General features: G+C 37.0%; 2 protein-coding genes across 6 annotated transcripts in view; one reads left to right on the top strand and one right to left on the bottom strand.

The window, feature by feature from the left end:
• Positions 1-213: 213 nt before the first annotated feature.
• On the bottom strand, positions 214-19,235 carry LOC102696638 (broad substrate specificity ATP-binding cassette transporter ABCG2-like). Of its 2 annotated transcripts, none has more exons than XM_015347523.2 (16): positions 19,129-19,235; positions 16,902-17,190; positions 13,580-13,639; positions 12,664-12,778; positions 11,335-11,487; positions 9,126-9,283; positions 8,363-8,514; positions 8,176-8,271; positions 7,638-7,918; positions 6,948-7,030; positions 4,663-4,752; positions 3,858-3,982; positions 3,049-3,203; positions 2,144-2,233; positions 1,683-1,801; positions 214-1,146 (listed from the first exon to the last, which is right to left on the bottom strand). In XM_015347523.2, exons 2-16 carry the CDS (start codon positions 17,183-17,185, stop codon positions 999-1,001), a joined length of 2,109 nt encoding a protein of 702 aa, XP_015203009.2. In that variant the 5' UTR covers positions 17,186-17,190; positions 19,129-19,235; the 3' UTR covers positions 214-998. The 2 variants fall into 2 exon arrangements, with proteins under 2 accessions (XP_015203009.2, XP_015203010.2); XM_015347524.2 differs by having other exon boundaries at positions 16,902-17,186; positions 19,129-19,209.
• Positions 17,052-24,896, top strand: part of atoh7 (atonal bHLH transcription factor 7) — a 50,342-nt gene continuing 42,497 nt past the window's right edge. For all 4 annotated transcript variants that reach the window (XR_001478435.2, XR_011189447.1, XR_001478436.2 and 1 more), the window contains exon 1: positions 17,052-17,139. The gene's annotated coding sequence lies outside the window, so the exon portion shown is untranslated. The remainder of the gene's footprint in view (positions 17,140-24,896) is intronic.

Raw genomic sequence — 24,896 nt, 5'->3', positions numbered from 1 at the left:
TGGATAAAAAGGTCTACAAAGCAAAACATTTTTCAGGGTGCACTGCACAGTTACTATTAACCTACCTGTAGAAATTAAATGTTTCATGGAATAAAAATTTAACTTGGAAACTAAAGTGTAATGCATACTAAAAGACTGTCTTTAGCCAAGTGTTCAGTTAAAGGTATGGAAACCTTTTATATGGTATGGTCGATTTATGAGAAAACAATCCAGTAGATGGCAGTGTGGTTGCATTTGGCACAACCAGTTATTTCCCCAATTTAATTGACTATTACAGAAAAAAAGTTAGTCTTAATACATTCAAATAGCATAGGTTACATTAGTTCTGTCTCATCCATTGATACATGAAAGTTAGTACAGTATATTTACAGACAAACTAAAATGCAGCTTATGACAGACCTTAGGTTCTTCTACTGGCTCCTTATATGGGGAAAAATGCCTTTTATAATGAAGCTTTCTGAAATCTTTTGTAAGTTCATTTATGCAGGACCTTACACAATGATTTTGCCATTTGATCTGCCTTTACAAGAAAATAAAAATTTTGTAAACAAGTGGCATCTTGTTCTTTAATTGACTAATGATGAATGCATTGTCCTACACTGTGTTTAAATGCTGAATATCTGGTATAAGATGCTTAAAAATCAAGATGTTTGAGTTCTGACATTTTTCTTCAGTGCTTGAGATATGTATTCCAATTAGTTGCATAAAAATGGTCTTGAATGGACCTTTTGAACAGGATCTTACACTGATAGTCTTGAGGAAAAATTGCTAAAGTTCCAGCATGTATACAGTATGTGATTACATTAGATTGTGATAAGAATACAGTAATTATGCAGAGCAGCAGCTTCAAAACAACATTCTTCATACAGCTTAATCAAATGTATTTTATACCCTTTCATAGAGGCTGAGGTGTTCTAAGGTGCTTAATGGATTCCAGTGCTTGTAACACTCCTAACAGCACATACAAAATCTGATAACATTACAAGAAAAGGTAAAGGTTATGTGAACTTTTTCATAACTTTCAGCTTTATATAAGCGATGGTCAAGAAGATTATGGTCATGCAGGCCAAAGCAACAATGTTTTCCCACATTGCCCAGTCATTATAGTTGATCCCCTGTCCACAGAGATAAGCCTCTCCATAACACCTGTTGAGGGAACAGCAGAATTAAGCTTTCAGACGTGTCAAAAATGGTTAACTTAAAAAACTTTTATCCTACTACAGATGAATAAAATGAATGTAATAGAAAAGTTTACATCTAGGATGTCAAAATTAATAATCATGGGTAAACTATTTTTCTGGTATCTTGGACAACAGATTGGATACTAATATTACGTATCATGTTCTATCATCTGCAGCAACAAAAGTGCCCAGCAAGTTATAAAAGTACACTTAACACCTTTAGAATAAGGTGAATTAAGACATTGTTTTAGCTAAAAAAAACAAACAACCAAATTGTGTTCTTCAAAACAATTTTCTATGATATTGGAAGTAGTGTTACTGTTAAGGGAAGTGGCTGAGGTCTACCTTGCCCTTAGTGAATCTCCTTCTAGAGAATGCTAAGGTTAAGATGTATATTACTATTTTAAGTATTCCCTTAAGTATTTATGTAGGAAAAAAACTTAAGTAAAATAGTTTTTGCCAATCTTAAATCACTGAATCAAATAAATATGAAAAACGTACACTGCTCCAAATTGTTGCGCATTGTGTGAACAGTTTGACATTGCTGTTGCAAAGCTCATGGTATTGTTCTGCTTCTCTCCACAGAAGTACAAGCCTCTGAACTCATTCACTTCTAGGGCCTATAAAAGAAACATACTTTAATTAAAAGTTTACACTCTGCATCAATCAAACCTTATAGTGCCTTTCAAGGAAAGCATCCTTTGCTTTGTGGGACAGAAGTAAAAAAAAAAGTAAAATATTATATTAGATATTTAAAAGAAAATGGAAGGTTTTTTTTTAAAGTATAGAAGCATACTATGGAAGCAAAGTACAGAAATCTAACATTCATACGTCTAAAAACAGACATCATTGTTCAAAAAACAAGCAAGCATGTAGCTATAAAATGACATTTGAAATAAACTTTTAAACTGATTAACTTCCATCAAGAACACTATTGACACAAAAGTGTCTAATTTTCTTACCGTTAGTCCGTATCTCGGAATGCTGAAGTACTTTAGCCAGTTGAGCCAGTCCATTATAGAGGGGATGTTCACCAGCAGACCAGAAAAGATCTGCAAAATTTGAGAAAAAGTGTTCTTGAGTTTCAGCTTCTTATACAGACCCTTTTTTCAAGAAATTAGATTTTTCAAACATGGTCTATATCTATATGATTTTGTAATATTTCAACTAAGGTGCTTCTCTTCATCCACAGTATGACTTGAGATGCAAGGTGTTTCTGTGACCTGAATTCATCATTCATCAGCAAAAGGCAGGGATTTTTCAGTTGTCTCCATACTGAGTTCTGTCCAATCTGTCCGTTTTCCAAGGCAAAAAATTAAAGAGGTCCATTTAGCTAGCCAGTTCACCTATACTTAACCACCTTTTAAGTGACAAAGATTGGACTGTTTCACACAAACTTTTCCCTGAACTCAAGAGCCCTGAACTCAAAGGAATATAAAAAGCCATGCAATTTGTTTATTACCAGATGAATTTACATTTAAGTAAAACATTTAAGTGCTGAACAAGGACATAAAAGATTAGATATCTATCTTAGACAGTTAGTTAAAAAACAGCAGTTTGGGTTTCAAAAGTAATAAAATATAAATGAATTGTGCACAAGATGAAAGTATTTGTAGTGTTTAGCTTTTTGGTGCTTTAAAGGACTTTTTCAAACATTTATCTCATATCTTTGTTTAGTTATAGTCATATGTTTAATACCTAGTTGCACTCTGTCTGTGTGCCTGTGTGTCTGTGTGTCGCGTGGAGAGCAAGCTGGGGTATCCGAAAGGACAAATTCCTAATGTAAGAAATTGTATAAGGCTAATAAAGTGATCTTATCTTATCACATAGCCACTGCTACTGTAATGGAGGATCTCAGTGTACTCACAAGCATGAGGACAAAGCATATGGTCATAATGAGGTTTGCTATTCCAACAACATCCATTCCTGCACTAATGGCAAGACCCATTGAAGTGGCTGTGTAGGACACCATTATCAGTGTGAACATGAAGAAAAAGAAGTTGCCAGGCTCTCTCTTGTAGCCTGTAATTACACAACAATGAAACATTGTCATTATTAAATCATAATTGACACCAGAAGGCTCCACAGCCAAAACATTGTGTTTTCTTTCTTCTCTTTTCAGCAGGTAATAAACCTATACTTGTTCCTTTGTAGCCTACACATGCTGACGCAGCTACCCACTTGAACTACATTATTAAATCATTGTAACTATGTCACAGTTCATCCGTACATTTACTGTTTAGTTGCTGCACTTTGGATTGTTTTGTTAGTTAGATAAGCTTATCATCTTATTGTTTGTTGATACGTCCCTCCCCATGTTCTAACTAGCTATTTTATACACTTAACCTTTTAGGTTTTAGTGTTATGTATTTGAGTCTCCATGGAAAAGGTTCTTTTGTTTTGTCATATCAATTGTTTTGCATTCTGTCTTAGGTGTCTTACAAGTTTTGTCATTGTCCATTTATTTCAACATTACCTTGTGAATATTCAAGAGTCATTATCAAAAAGCATTGTCAATTTAATTCAGTAATGTACTGTAAATAGAAGTACGTTAATTTAAAAAACAGGTAAAACTATAGAAAATATTAAATTAAATAGTTATTAATAACAGCACAATAGAGGAAAAACAATAAAGTCCCTCAAATAAAAGAGGTGATACTGTAGTTAAAGGCTTACCTATCATCCAGTAAGTGATTAATGAGAAAATTACTGCAGGCAAAGTTCGCATTGGAATGAGGTCTCCCAGCAGTAATGAGATGAAATAGACAGACAGTCTGTAGTATCCACTGGTGTACTGGTGGCTAGGGTTTAAAATGAATACGTGAACAAAACAAATAGCAAACTTGCAGGATAACGACAAGAAATAGAGGAGTTTGTTTTGTAATTTATCTACTATAAGATAGATTACAAGTGAAAGGAACCCATCTTTTGAATAATGTCACATACTGTATGTCTCATATGTCTATTATATTTCTTTTGAATTTAAGTAGTGTGGTGTGCTTAGCAACAGACTGATAATTCTTTGTTGCAATCGTATATGTCCCTACATGTCAATATATCTCATCTACTGTACCTCTTCCCCATACTTGATTCTCAGACCTAGTGAGTTAGGGCACTCTTCTGCTTAACATAATGTTCCTAATATAGCTGTGTTATTTTCACAAATCAGAATGCAGCAAATTATGGACGCAGAACTAGATATAGCTATAAAGATATAAAACCACACCAAAAACAGAGAGATGAGTTCTGACATGCTGCAGAAAGAGATCGAATAGCATGCGGGTCAAAGCATGCATTTTAAAATGTTAAGGCTGTTAGACACAAAGTAATGCCATGTATAGTTTCTGCAAATCTTGCCTTTGACATTATCTATTTTTTACATCCATGTAGCATTTTAAATCACATTTAATTCTAAAATACAGAACATTCTGTTTAAAATAAATGGATTGTACGAATTAATTTTAAGATTTTTTATACTTACATGAACAGTTTCTTATCGGTGATGAAAAGCTCAATTGCAGACACACTGGAGAAGCATTGGTTGGTGGTTAAAAAGAATAAGGAGCCCACTCTGAAAAAGATGATGAAGACCATTGAAAACAAGATGATCTTTTTAACAGTTCTGTTAATAAATTACACACTGGAACAAATAAACATAAACAAAGCAGTCATAACATAAAATATTGCTATAAGGAGTTTAATAAAAAAATATATAGACTATTTTAGATAAAGATAATAATATTACATCATTGACATTATCACTCCCCTTGTTTACTGAATAATATTTTGATATTTTCAGCTATGTTCTAGAATGTTTTGCACTGAAACCTAGTAGATACTACCTTTGACTCCCCCACCTGTTCAATATGTGAAAATATACAGTGCCTTGCGAAAGTATTCGGCCCCCTTGAACTTTTCAACCTTTTGCCACATTTCAGGCTTCAAACATAAAGATATAAATTTTTTATTTTATGTGAAGAATCACCAACAAGTGGGACACAATTGTGAAGTGGAACGAAATCTATTGGATTTTTGAAACTTTTTTAACTAATAAAAAAATGAAAAGTGGGGCGTGCAAAATTATTCGGCCCCTTTACTTTCAGTGCAGCAAACTCACTCCAGAAGTTCAGCGAGGATCTCTGAATGATCCAATGTTGTCCTAAATGACTGATGGTAATAAATAGAATCCACCTGTGTGTAATCAAGTCTCTGTATAAATGCACCTGCTCTGTGATAGTCTCAAGGTTCTGTTGAAAGCGCAGAGAGCATCATGAAGACCAAGGAACACACCAGGCAGGTCCGTAATACTGTTGTGGAGAAGTTTAAAGCCGGATTTGGATACAAAAAGATTTCCCAAGCTTCAAACATCCCAAGGAGCACTGTGCAAGCGATCATCTTGAAATGGAAGGAGTATCAGACCACTGCAAATCTACCGAGACCTGGCCGTCCCTTTAAACTTTCAGCTCAGACAAGGAGAAGACTGATCAGAGATGCAGCCAAGAGGCCCATGATCACTCTGGATGAACTGCAGAGAACTACAGCTGAGGTGGGAGAGTCTGTCCATAGGACAACAATCAGTCTTACACTGCACAAATCTGGCCTTTATGGAAGAGTGGCAAGAAGAAAGCCATTTCTCAAAGATATCCATAAAAAGTCTCGTCTAAAGTTTGCCACAAGCCACCTGGGAGACACCCCAAACATGTGGAAGAAGGTGCTCTGGTCAGATGAAACCAAAATCGAACTTTTTGGCCACAATGCAAAATGATATGTTTGGCGTAAAAGCAACACAGCTCATCACCCTCAACACACCATCCCCACTGTCAAACATGGTGGTGGCAGCATCATGGTTTGGGCCTGCTTTTCTTCAGCAGGGACAGGGAAGATGGTTAAAATTGAGGGGAAGATGGATGCAGCCAAATACAGGACCATTCTGGATGAAAACCTGTTGGAGTCTGCAAAAGACCTGAAACTGGGACGGAGATTTATCTTCCAACAAGACAATGATCCCAAACATACAGCAAAATCTACAAAGGAATGGTTCACAAATAAACGTATCCAGGTGTTTGAATGGCCAAGTCAAAGTCCAGACCTGAATCCAATCGAGAATCTGTGGAAAGAGCTGAAAACTGCTGTTCACAAACGCTCTCCATCCAACCTCACTGAGCTCAAGCTGTTTTGCAAGGAAGAATGGGCAAGAATTTCAGTCTCTCGATGTGCAAAACTGATAGAGACATACCCCAAGCGACTTGCAGCTGTAATCGCAGCAAAAGGTGGCTCTACAAAGTATTAACGCAAGGGGGCCGAATAATTTTGCACGCCCCACTTTTCATTTTTTTTATTAGTTAAAAAAGTTTCAAAAATCCAATAGATTTCGTTCCACTTCACAATTGTGTCCCACTTGTTGGTGATTCTTCACATAAAATAAAAAATTTATATCTTTATGTTTGAAGCCTGAAATGTGGCAAAAGGTTGAAAAGTTCAAGGGGGCTGAATACTTTCGCAAGGCACTGTACCAGAAAAAGATTTGTAAGTAATACTAATATCATTTATGCTATTCTCCATTAGCCTCTTACTTCTCAGATCTGATAGACTTTAGAAAACGTAAAATTACTTCAGATTATTTTCCAAATGAATTTATCACCTTTGCTCCTAGTCTTTGTGATTTACGTATTACACTAAATAAAAGCTGTGAAACGGTATTTTGGTGAAACTGTAATCTGTAATTTCAATGAGGCTATTCTGCTAATGGTCAACAATGAGTTTCACCTGTTCTGGATTCCACTGGCATCGAGTTTGACTCCAAAGAAAATAGCACCAACAATTAGGCCCAGGACAATAACTACTAAAACCTAAAACACAAAGAAAACAAGTCTACTAAGACCAAAAAAACAAAAATAGATTTTTTTATTAACAAAAAAACATTGTTCTGTGCAAAACAATTCTGAGATATTAAAAAAAAGTTAATTCTGTTACTGCCAGGTTATACACTTCAGGAAGACAGAGTTAGTGCTTTTTTTCTTGCATATTATGCCAGTTAAAAAATAGACCTCATCAATACTTCTATGGATCACAAAATCACGTGGGTCATATATCTTTAATATAAAAAGTATTATTACTCTGAGCAGCAGTGATCTTTTAAAGATTAAGTTTGTTACACAGCCTTTGTACCAGGCTCCATTCATTGCAAAGTACTGGGCAGTTCAGTGTTACCAGTACATATATAGAACTTTGAAGTGTTAAAAGTAAGAAAAGAAATGCCTTAGGTCTGTTTGTCAAATTTAACCTCTCTTTCATGTGCTAGATTCTTACTTCCTGCAAAATTGACCACAGATGTTTTCACGAGATTTTATTTGTCATATTGTTACTTATTACCTTATTGGAAAATACCTATATTTTAAAGAAAGGAGTTTCAGAAAGAGGCTAAAAGAAGAGACCGGGCCAGTGTGAAGCTTCTACCTGTGCAACCGAAGCCTGAGGGTTCCGAATCAAGTTCTTAACGGCACGCATGGTCACCCAGCGAAGCTGAGTGAAGAAGGAGGTGGCATATGTGATCGACACAAGCTTCTTCCTCTTCTTCCTCTGCCCCAAGCCGGCTTCAATCTTCTTCAAGGCATCTTGCACATTTCTATATTCTGAGGACTTCAAATATGCCTCACTGAGTTTCTCCACCACACTCTGGTCAACGGCTTCATGATCATGAATTTTGACTGCTTCCAAGTCATCTTCCTTTGAGCTTTCTGTGTGTGAAAAATGGAGTAATATTTTCTAACAAAACCAAATAACTGATTTATTTTTGTTTAAGGCATTTGGTCTGAATTTAATCTTTCTACCAGATAATTTAATAGAAGTTTTTAGGATTGAAATATACACTTAAACATTCATTACATAAACTATTAGAACCTTAAAACTACAGTTGCATGCAGTCTGAATTTCAGGCTGGAAAACAACTGCTTTCAATAGAGAAGCCATCAAAATCTAATCCTGATAAGAGTACCATTGAAGTCCTTGCTTGCTGCTACTGCTGTAGAGTCCCCGTTAATCACATCCAGAAAGAAATCAGCTGGATTGTTGAAAGATTCACATTCATAACCTGAAAGAAAAAGTGTCATAAACCATGTGATTATGCATTCCTATCCAACCACTACTGTGGTTAAATGAAAACCATCTCCCAGTGATCTTACCAAGGGATTTGAAATATCCCAATGCAGATTTGGCTGGCCCATGGTACATCATTTTCCCAGAAGCCAATAAAGTCAAACTGTCAAACAGCTTAAATATTGAGTAGCGTGGCTGGTGAATGGACAAAATAATTGTTCGCCCTCTTCTTGACAGCCTGAAGGAGTCCAAAGAAAACAATATTAAGCCATATTAGCATTACGACTGTAATATTCATGCAAACATATTAGTCAAGCAGCATCAATAAAAGTATTATCACTTCCCGCAGCCATTTTATCTAGTGCATTTCATATATTGATCTTTGAAACTAGGATTCCACAATTTGACATTAAACAAATCTGCCCAATCTTAAATTACTTGGCATGCCTCCACAACATTCAGAGAGACAAACCTATTGTGTTGTTAATCATTACATAGTATTTTTATACTTCAGTGTAAAGTTCAAAGAGAATAATGAAGGAAGCAGCCTTCTGTTAATGAGTCAATAATTTCCAACAGATTGAAAGACTAATTCTCAGATCACGATACAGACAGTGAATTATGTGTGCTGAGATGTGTCTAAAATACAAAACGATGCTGATGAAAGGTATTCTTCTGTGATAAAAAAAAATTATAAAAAGAATGACAATAAAAAATTTAAACTAAAGCCTGCGTTTTTGTTTATTTCTTTACTTGTGCTTCTCAACAGAAGTTTGTCTGCAAAGTGAGTCAAAATACCAAAAGCATTTGCTTACTGCTTTTACAAAGAAAACCTACAGCCACTCGTACCTTTTCAAGAGAATAAGGACAGCATTGGCAGTGCTGGCATCTAGGCCTGTAGTGGGTTCATCCAGGAATAAAACAGGAGGCTCAGTGATGAGCTCCATCCCAATATTTGTTCTTTTCCTCTCTCCTCCAGAGACACCTCGGATCAGTTGTGTGCCAACCTGAAACAAGCACTGTATTATCCTGGCTGTCCGTGACAGCGTGTTAAGGACAAGACAACAGCTATTTCTTGTTACTGCAAAGTTGAGCCACATGGTCATTTCCTTGTACACAACAAATGAATGTGCACACAGCAGCATTCTTTACTATGTAAAGAGTCACTAATGACCTGAGATAATATATCAGCTCTGTTAAATACCAGTTTATATGCTTTAGGGTTTTCTTTTTTTCTGAGAAAACTGGGCTTTTTTTCAGTTAACAATTGGTACTTGAAGAAAATCAAAGAAAAGAAAGCTTAATAACGTGTCATTGCAAACGTATGACAATATCCACAAGCACTTAAGGAAAATGACACTTTTTTCAGAAATGTAGAAATTCAGCAACAACAAGGCTCATATTTCCTTTTAATAAATCTGTCATAACATAACAATATTACAGTCTAGCACTCTTTTTTGAGCAGTTACAAAATCTTTTGAGTTGAATCTTTTGGACGTTGCCAGTGCGTGGCTGTAAGGGGACAAGTAGAACTAAAAAGTAATTTTGCATAATTTAAGTAAAGCAAATGTTTGTTGTTCATATATAATTATTCACTAGTTCGTAATAAAGTTTCATACAATTAAGGAACAACTCTGATGCATGAGAGACTGTGGAGTGATTTACAAACGGAAATTTTTCTTTCACAAAAAAACATGGTTTTATATCACAACTTATAGTAGGAGTATTCCAAGTTACAAAAAAACACTTGCCGAACTCTCTTCAACTCATTAAAAGATAATAAAACATGTCTGAATATCACTGCCTACCGCACTTAACAAAAGAAGGCTTACGGCTTAAGATGTATATCTATCAACAGATTATCAATTATATTAGAGTTCCAGTTTTTAGATCATCAACAAGGGTTTTTCATTCCATTTTAGGTCTTTGTTCTGACTAATCATTAATTTAAGGAATTTTCAGAGGAAAAGTCAATGAACTAATTTAGTTATAATAATAATAATAATAATAATAATAATAATAATAATAATAATAATAATAATAATAATAATAATACCTTACACTTATACAGCGCTTTTCTGGACACTCCACTCAAAGCGCTTTACAGGTAATGGGGACTCCCCTCCACCACCACCAAAGTGCAGCATCCACCTGGATGATGCGATGGCAGCCATAGTGCGCCAGAACGCTCACCACACATAAGCTATCAGTGGGGAGGAGAGCAGAGTAATGACGCCAATTCATAGAGGGGGATTATTAGGAGGCCATGATTGGTAAGGGCCAATGGGAAATTTGGCCAGGACGCCAGGGTTACACCCCTACTCTTTTTGAGAAATGTCCTGGGATTTTTAATGACCACAGAGAGTCAGGACCTCGGTTTTACGTCTCAGGACGCGCCTGTTTACAGTATAGCGTCCCCGTCACTATACTGGGGCATTAGGACCCACATGGACCGCAGGGTGAATGCCCCCTGCTGGCCCCACTAACACCTCTTTCAGCAGCAACCTTAGTTTTTCCCAGGAGGTCTCACATCCAGGTACTGACCAGGCTCACACCTGCTTAGCTTCAAAAGCAGTTAACCAAGTACTGTTGTTTAAAACGTCTGTACTTTATTTGTGATAGTGTTATACTAGGAAAATGACTAATGACTAGATGGGAAGGAATTTGATAACGTATGGCTCACTTCTTGCAAAGCTATATTAAAATTAGATTCACATTCAGAATGAAGTGACACACACATCAGATGACACAAGAGACAAACTGGGAACAGGAGGCACTACTTTACACAAAGTGTTGTGGGAGTTTGGAACAAGCTATCAACAAGGCTTGATGAGATCCTTGGATCAATTAGTTACTAGCTACCAAATGAGCTAAATGGGTCGAATGGCCTCTTCTGGTTTGTAATGATTCTTATGCAATTATGTTAAACTTCTTAAATTTTAAAATTTAAATGTGTAAGAAAAGCCAAATGTCTTAATGACAGCAAAGAAATATTTTTAGAGAGAGTGCTTCAGACCTAAAAAAAAATATACTTGAGAACAACTGGATTCACACTCACTTTGGAGTTGGCCACTTTGGTCAGCCCAAGTTCAGACAGGACATTCTCCACACGTTCCTCCTTCTCCTTGAAGGAGATGGATGTGGGGAGGCGGAGAGCCGCTGAGAAGAGGAGGTTTTCTCGGACAGTCAAGGTGCCCATGATAACGTCATCCTGTTGAAGAAACCAGGCAGATGCAGATACTGTACTGGAAGATCAGGTGAGTCGTCCAACCCGCTTAGTGTTCTCTTCTGGTCTGAAGAAGCTTATTGATGCATCAATTTCTATCTGGAAAGATCCTTCATAATCAGTGTATCCTATTTCAGCCTTGTCCTTTTTATGTGTGTGTGGAGGTTAGGGTGTGGATGGGGAGACTAGATATACTCTCCCCTTTTCAAAGTCATTACCATAACTGAATCTTTCATCTTTGATTTCCTGATTGTTGCTTAGTTTTCATTTAATAATTCCATGTCTTTTGACAATAGATGGCTGACTGGCAGTACACATTATTATTTTTTTGAAAAGGCAATGTAAAAAACCCTGCGATTTCATGAAATGTAACATTTTATTTGGGTGATTTCTTACATCTTATTTTTGTGATTGCAGACAATAACAGATGCAGGTTATTCTATAAAATAAGCCTATTGGCAAGCTGTGTTTTTTATGTGCCCTTTGAATTGGGTCTCTGTGTGGAAGCCCCCTTTAGACAACCATTTAAAACAGGATTGGTACAGTAGGCTTAGCAACTTCAAAGTCAAAACATCCTGAAAATGATATGTTGTCCTGTTGTGGAAGATTCCTAAGATATTGATTACTCTATGAAGAAGATTTTCTTTAAAGGGGTGAAATAATAAATTTGAATAACAATAGGAAAGTTTTTTTTTCCTACTGTATATCAGATGCCACATCACCTCAGCACTAAATGCTCATGTAACATATCAATTTCAAGACTTGTACTTGGGGAAAATGATTTTCTGTTTTCTACATCCATTATCTCTAATCAATCACTTTGTTTACCCACTTAAGTTCTTCAAATAAAAGCTCTTTTTTATTCAGTGTGAAAACCTTTACATTTACAATTGCAATACACAGCTCCTGGAAAATACCTGCCTTTGTTATACAGTTTTAACATTTTTTGTCTATGTTAATTGGTTTATATAAAATATATATATAAAATGTCATCCTCGGTCATAAAGTTTTATTAAGCTGGTCACACAAACCCTTTATCTCACAAGATCTAGATTGTTTTATAACCTCACACTAAAAATGGCCTTAAAACAGATACAATGCTCAACCTTAAGAATGTAAGGGGTGAAGAAAGAAAATGATGATTGAAACAAATCTACTCACCTGGACAACATAGCCAGAGATACATTTGAAATTTGAAGGTTGTGGGGCTCCATCAATGAGAACGTCGCCTGACAACCCTGCTGGGTCCTTCCTTGCAGCCAGAACATCCAGCAGCCTAACACAGTTATACAACACAGAGGGAAAAATCATTATAGAAGCAAATAATCCAGTCAGTCAAAATGGTCTATACAGATCCTGTGAAACTTTTAGAAAAAGCAGAGGTGTTAACCCTGCTGTCCTGAGCAAACTGAACTCTGGAGTTTTACAACGTGGCCTGCTCAATGATTCCACTTAATGCAGCTTTGATTTCTAAATCAAAATTAAATCTGATTTTGTGTGTTAAAGGCTAAATGAACTAGTTTTCATTATGAGATAGTGAGAACCAAACGGCATTCCTATGAACGATTCTACTGAAGTGGGAAGCATTAAGTAAACACCATTAGTAAAACACAACCTGATACTTTTCATGCATGAGTGTGAAGTTTGGGGAAAAGAGTATAAACTGACGGACCCAAAACATTTTAATTGTCTCTTAATTTTCATGATGTTCTTTTCAAGGTAGATTTAATTAAAATGATCAGTTTGAACATATTTTAGATTACAACATATTGTACCGTTTTTTTAAAATTTTAAATTTTAATTATTTACAGTATATAAAGTCTTGCTTGTGGGTTGGTGCATTTGTTCATCACTGCTTAAGATACAATGATCCTAGGAACCTTACTTTCACATCAAGTAAGAAACACAAAAGCACATGATAGCTTATTCCATTATGCATAATTGGCATATTTTCATATCTTCATCTCAAGTGAATCAACTCGTGCCATTTTATGTCTAAATCAGGGGTTTTGTCTGTTTTTGGCCATTACATTAGGCAAAAAACACTGTCAACCAGTGAAAATAAAGGGCTACTTACGAAGATTTCCCACCTCCTGTAGGGCCAAGAATAGCATTCAGTCCTGACTTCATTATACCGCTGTAAAAAAATAATTTGGTAAGTTTGTCTTTTCCCTTAAATATGTTAATACACTCATGGATTTTGGATTTTTGTCTTACTATAGTTTAAACTAAAAAGTTCAAGCTAAACAACAGAGTCAAAGTAAAAATTATAGAAACTCAAACAAATCAGTAACAGAAGTGATCAATGATCAACAGAAAAATAAATATGTGCCCTGTTGCAAATATAGAGTAGATAACAATCTAATGTTATAGTGATCGATTTATTTTGAAATGTATTATAAAATTTCCAAAATTTGTAAATTAATATGATTACATGACACAACAACTACCCATACTATATAAAACCAGCTTCAATAAAGGCTTGCTTGTCATGGTTTCAGCAAAGGAATATTTAACTTTCTGTGACACTAGGGCAGTTACATCAGATACCATTTAGAAAGCATTTTAAAAGATTTTTTTTGGACTAATTAACTATAACAGTTTTGCAAATCAATCTATCCAGACATCTGCTTCTTCCTAGTGATGTTTGTGACAACCAGAGCTTATACCATTAACACAGGACACCCTGGTCACGATGACTGGAGGGGAAACAGACAGGAGCAATATAAAAGCCATTAAAATAGTCTTGTGTGGCTGTGCAAGGTGGGAAGATCTGGGACATGGTGAGAACAAGCACAGCACACAAAGATCACACTTCATGCTTCTAATATGAATACAAATTTAATCTTTTTAGTGTCGCCTAATGTCACTAACCTCTGTCATAAGCCTGACATATTTCTGCACGCAAGCAGGCTTGCATTTCTGGAAACCCCATGCTTCTGATTACAGAGCTACTGTACAGCAGGGAGTATTCAAAAAGTAAAAATAGATTTTCAAATACAACAACAAAAATCCAAGAAGTGGTACACTTCCAGAGTGCAGCTTCGCATCAGGAATCTATTCAATTTTTAAAAAAAATAAATGTTTTTTTTGTCATAACAGGAACTTCTTAAGAATGACATCAGAGAACGTAAAAGTAAGACGCTGCGTTTACTGCACAAGAAATTTAGAACTAAATTGGTGGAAATGCTTTCCTACTGTGCTGGTGTTTATTTAATCTATGACTTCAATGACATTTTCCTTGGCATGAAAAGCATTTGAACAATAACCCTCAGAATAACTTCTCAGATCGGCAGAATATTTCACGTGGGTGAAGTGACCTTTGTGTTACTGAGCAGTTGTCTGGAACAGGAAACGCTCAGCATAGAGACCATCAGGCCTGCAGGGCAACTTATAGATTTCAAATTAGGACCAACAACATGGTTCTTTTACATTTTCGTGTTTCATTGAAAAGGAGGAAGGGCACATAAAAGGGAATCTGCAATCAAAGCCTTGGTGATACACATCTGCTCCACTGACTGCTGTGCCTGTTATTATTTAAATAGAGCATGGTTTATTATTCTGTGATAAATGAAACACTTCATTTTTTATCGAATTCACCTCATTATTTTTCTCCTTTGCAGATGCCTTTATTCTATTAGTGAAACCCTAGTTTTGGGAGGTGGTAGTAAGGAGAAAACATGAGCTGCATTCATTCACCTTCCCAAACCACCAGTAAACCATTTAACTGTAACATGGCACATGTTGATTATACTGTACATAGACTCAAGCTTGACAACCGTTTTTGGAGCAACAGCCATTGCTCATATTTAGCTGTATCTAATGCAATCGAAAGACTACATACGCTTGACTTTTTAGTTAACATACCCGGACTGGTACATCAAATAAGCTGTCAGTTTTAATGCAAAATAAGCATTTTATGCTGTTGTAAGTATTGTAACCCCATTTCAAGACAAGCGAGGGCGCCAGCGGTTCTTGACTCTAGGGGCAATGATTTCCACGTGAGAATTCGGTGAAGAAACCGCTTTCAATCCTATTTTACAGGTGTTCCTCATTCTTGTTGGATTCAAAGAATAGTTTAGAAATCTGCGTTTTGACCTACATTTGAATTAAGCCGAATGGGAAGTTTGCCAATTAAAGAAGGAAGCGAGTAAACCACATGGGATAAGAAAGTGTCTCGGAATTAAGAACTCCGCAGGTCTGGAGATGGAGTCAGTCAGATAAGTGTGAAGTGTTCTGCAGGAAAGACGTGAAGGGGTAACCAATGTGCACTGGGTTAAGAGACGGGAGATAAGAGAGGCGTGAAGACCCACGCCTGTTCCCACCGGGTACCAACAGCGAAGAAGCAGTCACCTTAAGTAAAAAAAAAAGAGGGTAAATCTAAACCATGCCGAACAATTGCAAGGCGGATACTAGAAGGTTAGACAATGGTCGTTTCCTATTCAGTATTACAGATTTCCAACGAGGTTCTGACTTGGATACGATAATGGCACCGTAAAGAAAGAGCCGCTTGCTTCCACAAGCGGGCGTTAATGCACCGATCAGGAGTGGGTCAAGAACACCGCGGACAAGTGATAAGTGCGACTGCAGTCACCCAGTTCTGGAAGCGCAGTTACAGTCATTGAGACGTTTAAGCGCTGGTAGCAAGGAGGTGCAATCACACAGATCTAATCCCTGTGTATTTAAAGAGCCAAGCCTCAGGCCCCCTACAATGCCAGTTTGGGTTGTCACTGACGGTTACCCAAGCAGGTCGCGTTTTCGTAATGAGAATTTGTAGATGATACTACATGGTCACATACCGCTGAAGGCTACTGTCCTCAGTTCCAAGCCCTGCCTTTGTCTAATTTTTAAACAGGTTAGTCAACTATACATCAACATTCCCTTTATTTCATTTTTCTATGAGATGGCTTAGGAAAGGGTGCCTTTATGATCATAAACCGTTAAAGTTCTAATGAAGCTGCTGGGCTAGTTTCACTGATAATTTGTTCTTTCAATACTTTGGTTTGCGTGTATTTTACACAGCACACGCATAGAAAAAAAGCACTGGAAATCTGCGAGACCTTGTCTTCAACAGCCCCTTTCCCTTTCTGGCAATGCTGCCCTTACACTTTACTACACATGATCTACAGATGAGGTCATTTACATTAGACTACTTTGCAGAATAATGATAACACCAGGAAGAGTCTCTGTGAAAAAAGTAACGATTTATAGTCGTGCAGTACTGATGCGAATAGTATAGAACAGGATGGAAAGCCGAATAGCATGTAACAAAACGGAAAAGGTAAAGAATAGTGTATTAATAGTACCGTATTAATATAGGAGGAACAATCATTTTATTTCCGAGAGGGAGCATTTGTATTTTTAAGCTTTTGTAAGACTCCTAAAAGGTGGAAACTCACTTGACCCCGTGAAGGATTTTCTTATTGACCACCTTGCGTTTGCAACAGGGGCCACTTGAGATCTTCACCGTGTACTGGATGTCGTGGAAGGAGACCACGGAGCCTCGCGGGCACCTCAGGGACTCCCTGGTGGGCACCGCGCGCTGGAAAGTCGGCTCCTCCTCTTCCTCCGTGACGGCGACCACAGCGCTGCTGTTCGAAGGCTGCTGCTTGTCGTGGGACTGAAGTTCAACACCGGGTAGGTTCGTACTGGCAGGTTCCGTTCTGCTGCTTTTGTTGGCCATTCTGCCTAGCAAAAAAAAATATCACCCACTTTATATGCTTGTGACACCGCAGAATGCCTCGAATTCAATACCACATATTTTTCCTCTACCTCACATGGAAAGTGTAGAGTTCATGGGGCTTTTCAAGTAGCAAGGTCACGTCATGTCGGACTATCTACTTAAAAGGCAAAAAAGGCAACCATTGGCACGTTATTTCATTTATCAATTTTTATAAATGCCCAACGATTATGGAGCACGGATGCGTGGACACCTCAATTAATACAAAATACAAAGTTTTAGAATATGAAGTAGTTCACGTAGGTAGCTGTGTCAGCATGCGTAGGCTGCAAAGGACCAAATAATAGGTTTATTCCGTGCTGAAAAGAGAAGAGAGAAAACACTGTGAAAAAACTGTGGAGCCTTCTTCAGGTGTTTTGTGTTTTCTTCTCTTTTCAGCATGGAATAAACCTTTACAATATGAAGTTGTACTTCCTAAAAGAAAGATTGAATTATATACTGTATATTAACGGATTGCAAGTAAGAATTATTGACATTTCCCATTTATTCATGCGGTACCCTTATGCATTATTCACTTTTGACCACTTGAGACATGTACTGTAAACCACAAAACATGAACGAATCATACGTGCACTGTATATATACATAATAGGAATTAATTGGAACATATTAAAACGTCGATCATTCTGAAACGTCTGACTACGCGAAGTTACCATTCTCTGCTCAAAAGCCTATAACTTCAGTTTATTCAACACTGTAAACTGCATTTGTAATACAGGTAACCATTTACGACTGCAACATCATCTTAATACTATTGCATAGGAGAAGCTGGATCGCAAAACTAACGTTAAAATGAAGATTTGATTACATAAAGTTAATGATTTACAAGAATTGATCAAAATTCACATACTGGATTGTCTGGCAGCGAAGGTTTGTATTGGAAAGGCCACCTTAAAAGGACAGATTTTCACGAACACTAAATATTTTGGAATTAACGCAGAGCAGAATTTATTATTGTCTGTGAAAACGCCGATGAAATTTCCGGCATTCTAGATTAGGTGCACATTTGAATAATAATAATAATAATAATAATAATAATAATAATAATAATAATAATAATAATAATAATATTTCTTTATTAGCCCTATACAATTTCTTGCATTTTACTCGATAGTGTTAGTATCTCTTCATAACGGTATAAAACGCATTTTTTAAACCACCCACTAAAACAGTGATTAGTAATTGATAAAATTTCTATCACTTTAGCATCAATGATAGAAAGTAGCATTCTACTAGCAATACACTGGCATTCAAACAAAAAGGTTACATGTTCTTATTTAGAGCATAACATTAAAATCATTTGGGTAAAGTATATGATTTAGCCAGCGAGTAGCTTCCTCGTGCTTTTGTCGGAATCATATAAAAGAATATAAAGCTATTTTTATGATTTACTAACATATACCTCAAAGGTTAAAAGAAACTAAGCAAATACCGAAACCTTTAATGTTCGTACAAAAAAAGGTTATCACGTTATTCGGTTACAAGTTCAAGTCTCTGCCAACCAGACATTGCGGATAACCAATCATATTCACTTTTTTGTTGTTGTAAGCTGCTTTGAAAGTGAAACATGCAACAAAAACCCAACATTACTGCTCCATGGTTACAATTGTCACTATAATTAAGATGTAGATAATGGTGCTTAATCCTGTTATTTAGTATCAAAGACCAGCATTGCACTTTTTCTGTGCAGTTAAAATAAAAACCGCTTGTTCGCCGTCCTTACCATCTCTTTAAAATTGGGTTATAGGTGAGAAACAAAATATCAACGTAAACGGTAAAATGAAGGGAAACATTTAAACTCCTACATAAAGACAAAAGCTACCTGTACAACCTATCGTTTGGTCTAACTTTATAATTTTTTCCTGTAGATTTGCTTTGTAACTTACAAACTGTATCCCGCAGTTTCTTGTCTCAGCGCCAAGCAAGCAGCCACATCTGGATATCCTTCTCCCCTTTCCTCTTATTTATATGCTTGTGACACCACAGAATGCCTCGAGAGAAGTGACGTCTCGGTAGGGAGTCATATTGCAATTGGACGTAACGTTGTATAACTGTTGTAAAAGCTGAGTTGCATAATCCATATTTTATTGAAACGAAGTTTGCTGTGTACATTTGACATTGATCACAAGAGACGTTTGCTCTGAAGTGTAATAAAAAGCATGTAAAACGAGGATAAAACGGTATTTTCTTTTGTGAATTCTTGCAATTGCGGTATTGCAAGAAAACAGGCACGCATTTCCTCGTTATTGAGAACTTTATCATGTTTTTAATTTAGTCAGGAAAAACTTGTATTTTATGCATGAAATCCAATAAAGTCTCAAATGCAAGTTCACCGCAAGGTAGCTCCCGTGTTCACATTGTTTACATAAGATAAGAAACACGGGTTTCTGGTTTGCATGCTGCGAGTTCTCTTCTCACGCTTTGTTTCGTAAGAAACTACTATCATAGGCCACCGAAAGCAATTGACTTTGTAGGCAAAGCCAAGAGACTCCGGTGATAGTTTTCTTTTCTGTTTTTGCGTGTCAGACCTTGACAACAGCTTAGTCCCCCCCATTTTTTTAGATACGTTTGACTCCTACAGTATATTAAGTTAGAAATACGCTTCAGTTCAGAGGTTTCATTATTTTAAAACAAAGAGGGTGGGGTGAAGAGGAAATTTGTAGTTTTTAAGATGTGTATGAAATCAAATGCAGCACAGCATCGCAGCAGTCGAAGCAGCAGTATTTCAAGCACGATGCAATGATACCTATAGTAAATAACGTGTTCAAACGTAAAGGATAAAGGTAAATATTTTACTTTTTTTGAGTAACCTTTATTACAAAGTCACATTTTCTGAGGAAAAGATTATCGATAAGAGATTGAAAAACACCTGAATTCAAGTTGTTTAAACTACATTAAATTTTATTTTAAAAGATTTTTAAAGTTAATCGTTCTAGACATTGGCAACTGAACCTGTAAATAACCCAGTATATCTACAGTATAAAGTCACACCCGTTTATCACTGCTTCTTTGAAGCAATAATTTGCTAAGGATTATTTTTAAAACCGTTTTTCATTGATACAATCCGTGGTATGCAAACAAGATTGTAAAATAGGGCTAATTGATGTAAGGTTGTAATTCCATGTTTAAGTGAAGAAGATTCAGATTGCTTTGTGTAATGCAGAAATATACATTTTTATTTCAGATCAATTACTTTACCCTGAAGGTGCACAACATTGCACTGGGCATTTAGTTTAGAGATGTGTGCCGCAGATATACTTCCCTCTTTCATTTCCTGTCATTTGCTTTGTGCTAAGATCCACTTGCATTTTTGTCTTGCCGTATTGCTTAATTTGCTGGGTAAGAGTCATGTTCCTGCTCACTAAGGGTAAGAAATGCAAACACAGGGAATACACTGATTACAATTTTAGTACAATTAAAGTACAATTTTAATGCTGAAATGGCACATTTGAGCTTCGTGGTTCTTCTTAATATAGATCTGATTTGCAGTATGTTTTTTTTTTGCCTACACCTTGGGAATTGTTCAAGAAAGGTCCAAAGTGATTAATGAATTAACACTCCAGCCATTTGTGGTTCCTCTCATTTTTAAAGATGTTGAAGTAGAACATTTGAAGATGTTGAAAGAGACGTTTCTCACCTTGACAGGGATATGACCGTAGACATGACCTTAGATCTTAGGCTTATGTGTTACCCTGAGGCACTGGGCAAACTGAAATTACTGAGCATGATTACACTCATCTATCTGCATCTGTTCTTTTACTGGGATCCCTCATTACAAAACAATTCCTCCAGAAATACCCTCAAAGCCCAAACTCTTAAACTAGAGTCACGCCTTCCCCCAGCTCCTGGTGATCAGCATTTTTTAAAACTTCTTCATTAATTTGCAGATTCTCTCACATTTTCATTTCTTTGAACTTGAACTTCCTTTTTCACCTCCCATACTCATTCTTAAATAGATTTTATTCTTTCTATTAGTGTGGAGTTCAGTTTTTATTGGTTGCATTTGTTATCACTGGCATCAAACGTAGTATATGGAGCACCATGGTTTGGAAGGGATCATTTAGAGTATATTCTTACATATAATTTGCACTTGAGCACATGTGCACTACTTGAGCAGGGATGTTGAGCTCCATTCAAAATGGGTTATGGTTTCCTCTAGTTCTTCCAGCCAAGCTTTCACATACACTACCTAACCAGTCTCATCACCCATTTAACTAGATCATCATATTACTGTTAGTTTTGACCACTGAAAAAAATAATTTGTTCAATTTAGTGATTCAGTGAAGTGCACTATTCTCTGTATTTGAGTGGTCCCAATTTGTCATTCGTTACCTACTGACCTAACTAACTAGCAAAAGTGATCAAAAGTAATTCTTTTGATATCTTTTGCTCAGTCTTTACAGATGCATAATGTTAGGGGGACCTAAAAGACTTGCTAGGCTGTAGATATTTAGGACATGGATTGGTCCCATGTCCTATAACTGTATCCTTTTATCTTTAAAATCAATTTTAGAGTTCCACAGCTACACCTGTTTTCCAACATAGCAGTTTTCTCCGTAAAATCCGCAAAAATTATATTTTATTTCACTTTTACAAGACATTCCACTCGGTGCCAATTGAATCGGCTTCTCACGCACTGAAATTGCAAAACCACAATTGACTTCAAACAGCAGGCGTAGCTGACACGTGATTATCTCCTGTGGGCTGTCAGTCCCATTTGTTCTACAGAGTCAACCAATCCTCTTTAAAAACAAAACTAAACCAAAGTTTAACTATGTAAATTCTAAAATACTAGAGATTTTTTTTTAAAAAAAACAGGAAATATATGTACAAGAATACAGCAATATTCATTAGAGGTTTTGAATGTACTGTAGTAGTGACAGAACATAAACTACTGTACATGACACATTCTTCTTTTGTTATGGAAACATTTGGTCCTGCCTTAAAATCTCTTGTCATGCAATACCTGTTATTGTTTTTTTTTTTTAAACTTTTGAGCTACACGGCAGTTGCATTGTTATCTACGCTGTTGCTTAGGTTGTTTGCAAGACATAATATCCACTCTTTTTATTTGGAATTTATGTTTCATTCAAATATATCATGTATACTGTATGTTATATGTTTTTAAAAAGCTGGCTGCTAAATACTCCTCAGAACTTATTTGCCTTCATTGTAGATTTATTCATTCATTAGTAGCTTAATACATGTTTTCATTTTGATAATTAGTTTTTAATGAAGGAGATTTTGTATTATTAGAAAGTGTGGGAATTTCTTAATTTTGTGGAACTCCTTGCCCAAATCCATTAGAGCCTCTATAATAGTAGACATTTTTAAAACATGTACTAGGTTTATTCCATGTTGGAAAAAAAGAAGACGGAAAACACAACGTTTCGGCCGATTCAAATCAACTTGTACCCAGGCCAGGAACTCTCTTTCAGCCCAGGCAGGCCTCCTCCTCTCCCTGCCAGTTCCAGAACTCCCTTGGCAGCATCTCTCTGCAGACTTTATCACAAGGCCACCCGGTAATCCTGACTGTGGTGGACAGGTTCTCAAGGGCCACACACTTCATACCTCTCCCACGGCTGCCATCTGCCCCTCAGATGGTGGAGATATTAATTAAAGAAGTGTTTTGGCTTCCCAATCTCCATGGTCTTGAATAGAGGGCTCCACTTTGTTTCCAGATTCTGGTGACCTTTCTGTCGGATGCTCAGCATCCAGATTGATCTCTTTTGGCTAGACAGAGTGGGTCCATCAGGACCTGGAGACGTACCTGAGATGCCACGTTTCCTCCTTTCAGGATGATAGAGTCACTCATTTTCCTTGGGCCTGTCACGGAACATCTTGGTCAATTCATCAACAGGAATATCGCCCTTTGAATGCCAGTAGGGGTTCCAACCCTCTCTTCTCAGAATGTCCGCTGACCCAACGGATGTCCCTGCCACTGATAGTACCACACGAGGCTGTCTGGCAGGTGGTGCAGGCCAACCTTCCCAAGGCCATACAATGCCAGAAGAGGACAGCCAACCACCACTGCAGGATTGCTCCACCCCTGAGGCCAGGGCAACGGGTGTGGATATCCACTAAACAGCTCCACCTTCGGACACACCTGTCACACCACGTCCAATGAGGACCCGACGCTCTCTGCATTCCAGTGCAGTTTCAATTAAGTAATCAGACACACCCCCTCCTCCTGGCTACTTTAACCTGGCTCACGCTCACCTCCCTGCTCAGTATTGGGTTGAACTTCTTGTGAGACACTTCAGAGCCTTTTGGTATCTTGACTGCTTCCTGGTTTTTCTAGTCTTCTGGCTTGCTTACTCGACTTCGGTTTTGGCTCTTGTTTTCCGATTGGTCTTTTGGATTGACTTCCTGTTTTTTTGGACTTGATACTTTTTGACTATGGATCTTGGCTTCCTGGTTTTCGGGTTCTTGTTTTCTTGTCTCCTGCATAGGGTCCAGCTTTTGTCTTTTGCTCAAACAAAGCATAAAACCTACATAGTATTGGAATAAATGCAGTCACCTATCGCCTAGCCCTCCCTCAATCTCAGTCCCAGTTTCTCAGACTGGTTGAAATGTGAATTTATTGTATTACTCTTGTAAATACCCTTTTAATCTCTGCAATCAGTATAACGCTGTTTGAACTGTTCACATTTATAAAAGGTTGTGTAAAATAATGAGACCTTTTGTAGTCTAATGACTTTTTAAATGTATGCTCCAGTCATAAATTAAATTATGAATACATTAAAAGCATAGTGCAAAAGCAGAGTAAAAGGTCTTTAAGTGAGTGTTACATTTTATGCAGAAAAGTCTCCCTTATTCATTGACTTAATAATGTCTTTTGATTTGGAGACTCAACAATTTTATGAACCCTCATATTTGGACAATTATTTCTTTGATTCTTTGGCCCTGACTTTAGACTTATTTCTACACTCATCAGCCACTGTGTTGGATTGGTAATTATGCCACAGCAAGAGGGGCAGTTTGTCATGGCACAATGCCCAAACACATGTGACAGGGAGTCAGCCAATTTAGATACATGACAGGAATTTGTTTTAAAGAGCCGCAGAGACCTCCCTGTTTTTGTCCAGGAATGTTGTTTCTCACTGATTGTTAGATAGTTACTAAATGGTCAAACTGGTTTTATCTGTTCAACAAGATGTTCTTGAGTGTGGTTTTTATGCATACATTAATTGGTATATGCTTTACAAAACCAAAACTAATCACTCAAGGGGACTTTTAGTAATCATGCAAATAAGCAAAAGGTTAGATCAAGCCTTTATGATTGAGAAGCATATTGCAGTCAAGCAATATTACTAGGGGGCTGAACAATGAAGTTACTGGAACTCTATTGTTATTGTTAAATGATTTTTATATTTCCAAGCAGCTGATGCTAGTAGCAATTGTAAGGCTTAGATGAGGTAAGATCTCTTTATTAGCTATATACAATTACATGTATTAGGAATTTGTCTTTTTTCACAGAGACACACAGACAGGGAGAGAAGCTTGGGTTCAGAGCCCAGGGTCAGCCATTTATACAGCACCCCTGGAGCAGTTGGGGTTAAGGGTCTTGCTCAGGGGCCCAACAGAGTAGGATTCCTCTGCTAACTGCGGGATATGAACTGGCAAATTTCCAGCCACAGGTGTAGATCCTTAG

This window comes from Lepisosteus oculatus, chromosome 4 (assembly GCF_040954835.1).
Source record: "Lepisosteus oculatus isolate fLepOcu1 chromosome 4, fLepOcu1.hap2, whole genome shotgun sequence".
In the NCBI taxonomy this organism is placed as follows: Eukaryota; Metazoa; Chordata; class Actinopteri; order Semionotiformes; family Lepisosteidae; genus Lepisosteus; species Lepisosteus oculatus.
This window is presented reverse-complemented; position numbering and strand designations above follow the sequence as displayed.

What these genes read in the sequence shown, in the direction of transcription:
- LOC102696638 (XM_015347523.2), bottom strand. Translation starts at nt 17,185, where the DNA reads ATGGCCAACAAAAGCAGCAGAACGGAACCTGCCAGTACGAACCTACCC. An exon ending in TCTCTGGCTATGTTGTCCAG is followed by an intron (nt 11,488 to 12,663) that starts GTGAGTAGATTT and finishes TTTCTTCAACAG; the next exon opens with GATGACGTTATCATGGGCAC. An exon ending in TTCCGAGATACGGACTAACG is followed by an intron (nt 1,802 to 2,143) that starts GTAAGAAAATTA and finishes TTTCTTTTATAG; the next exon opens with GCCCTAGAAGTGAATGAGTT.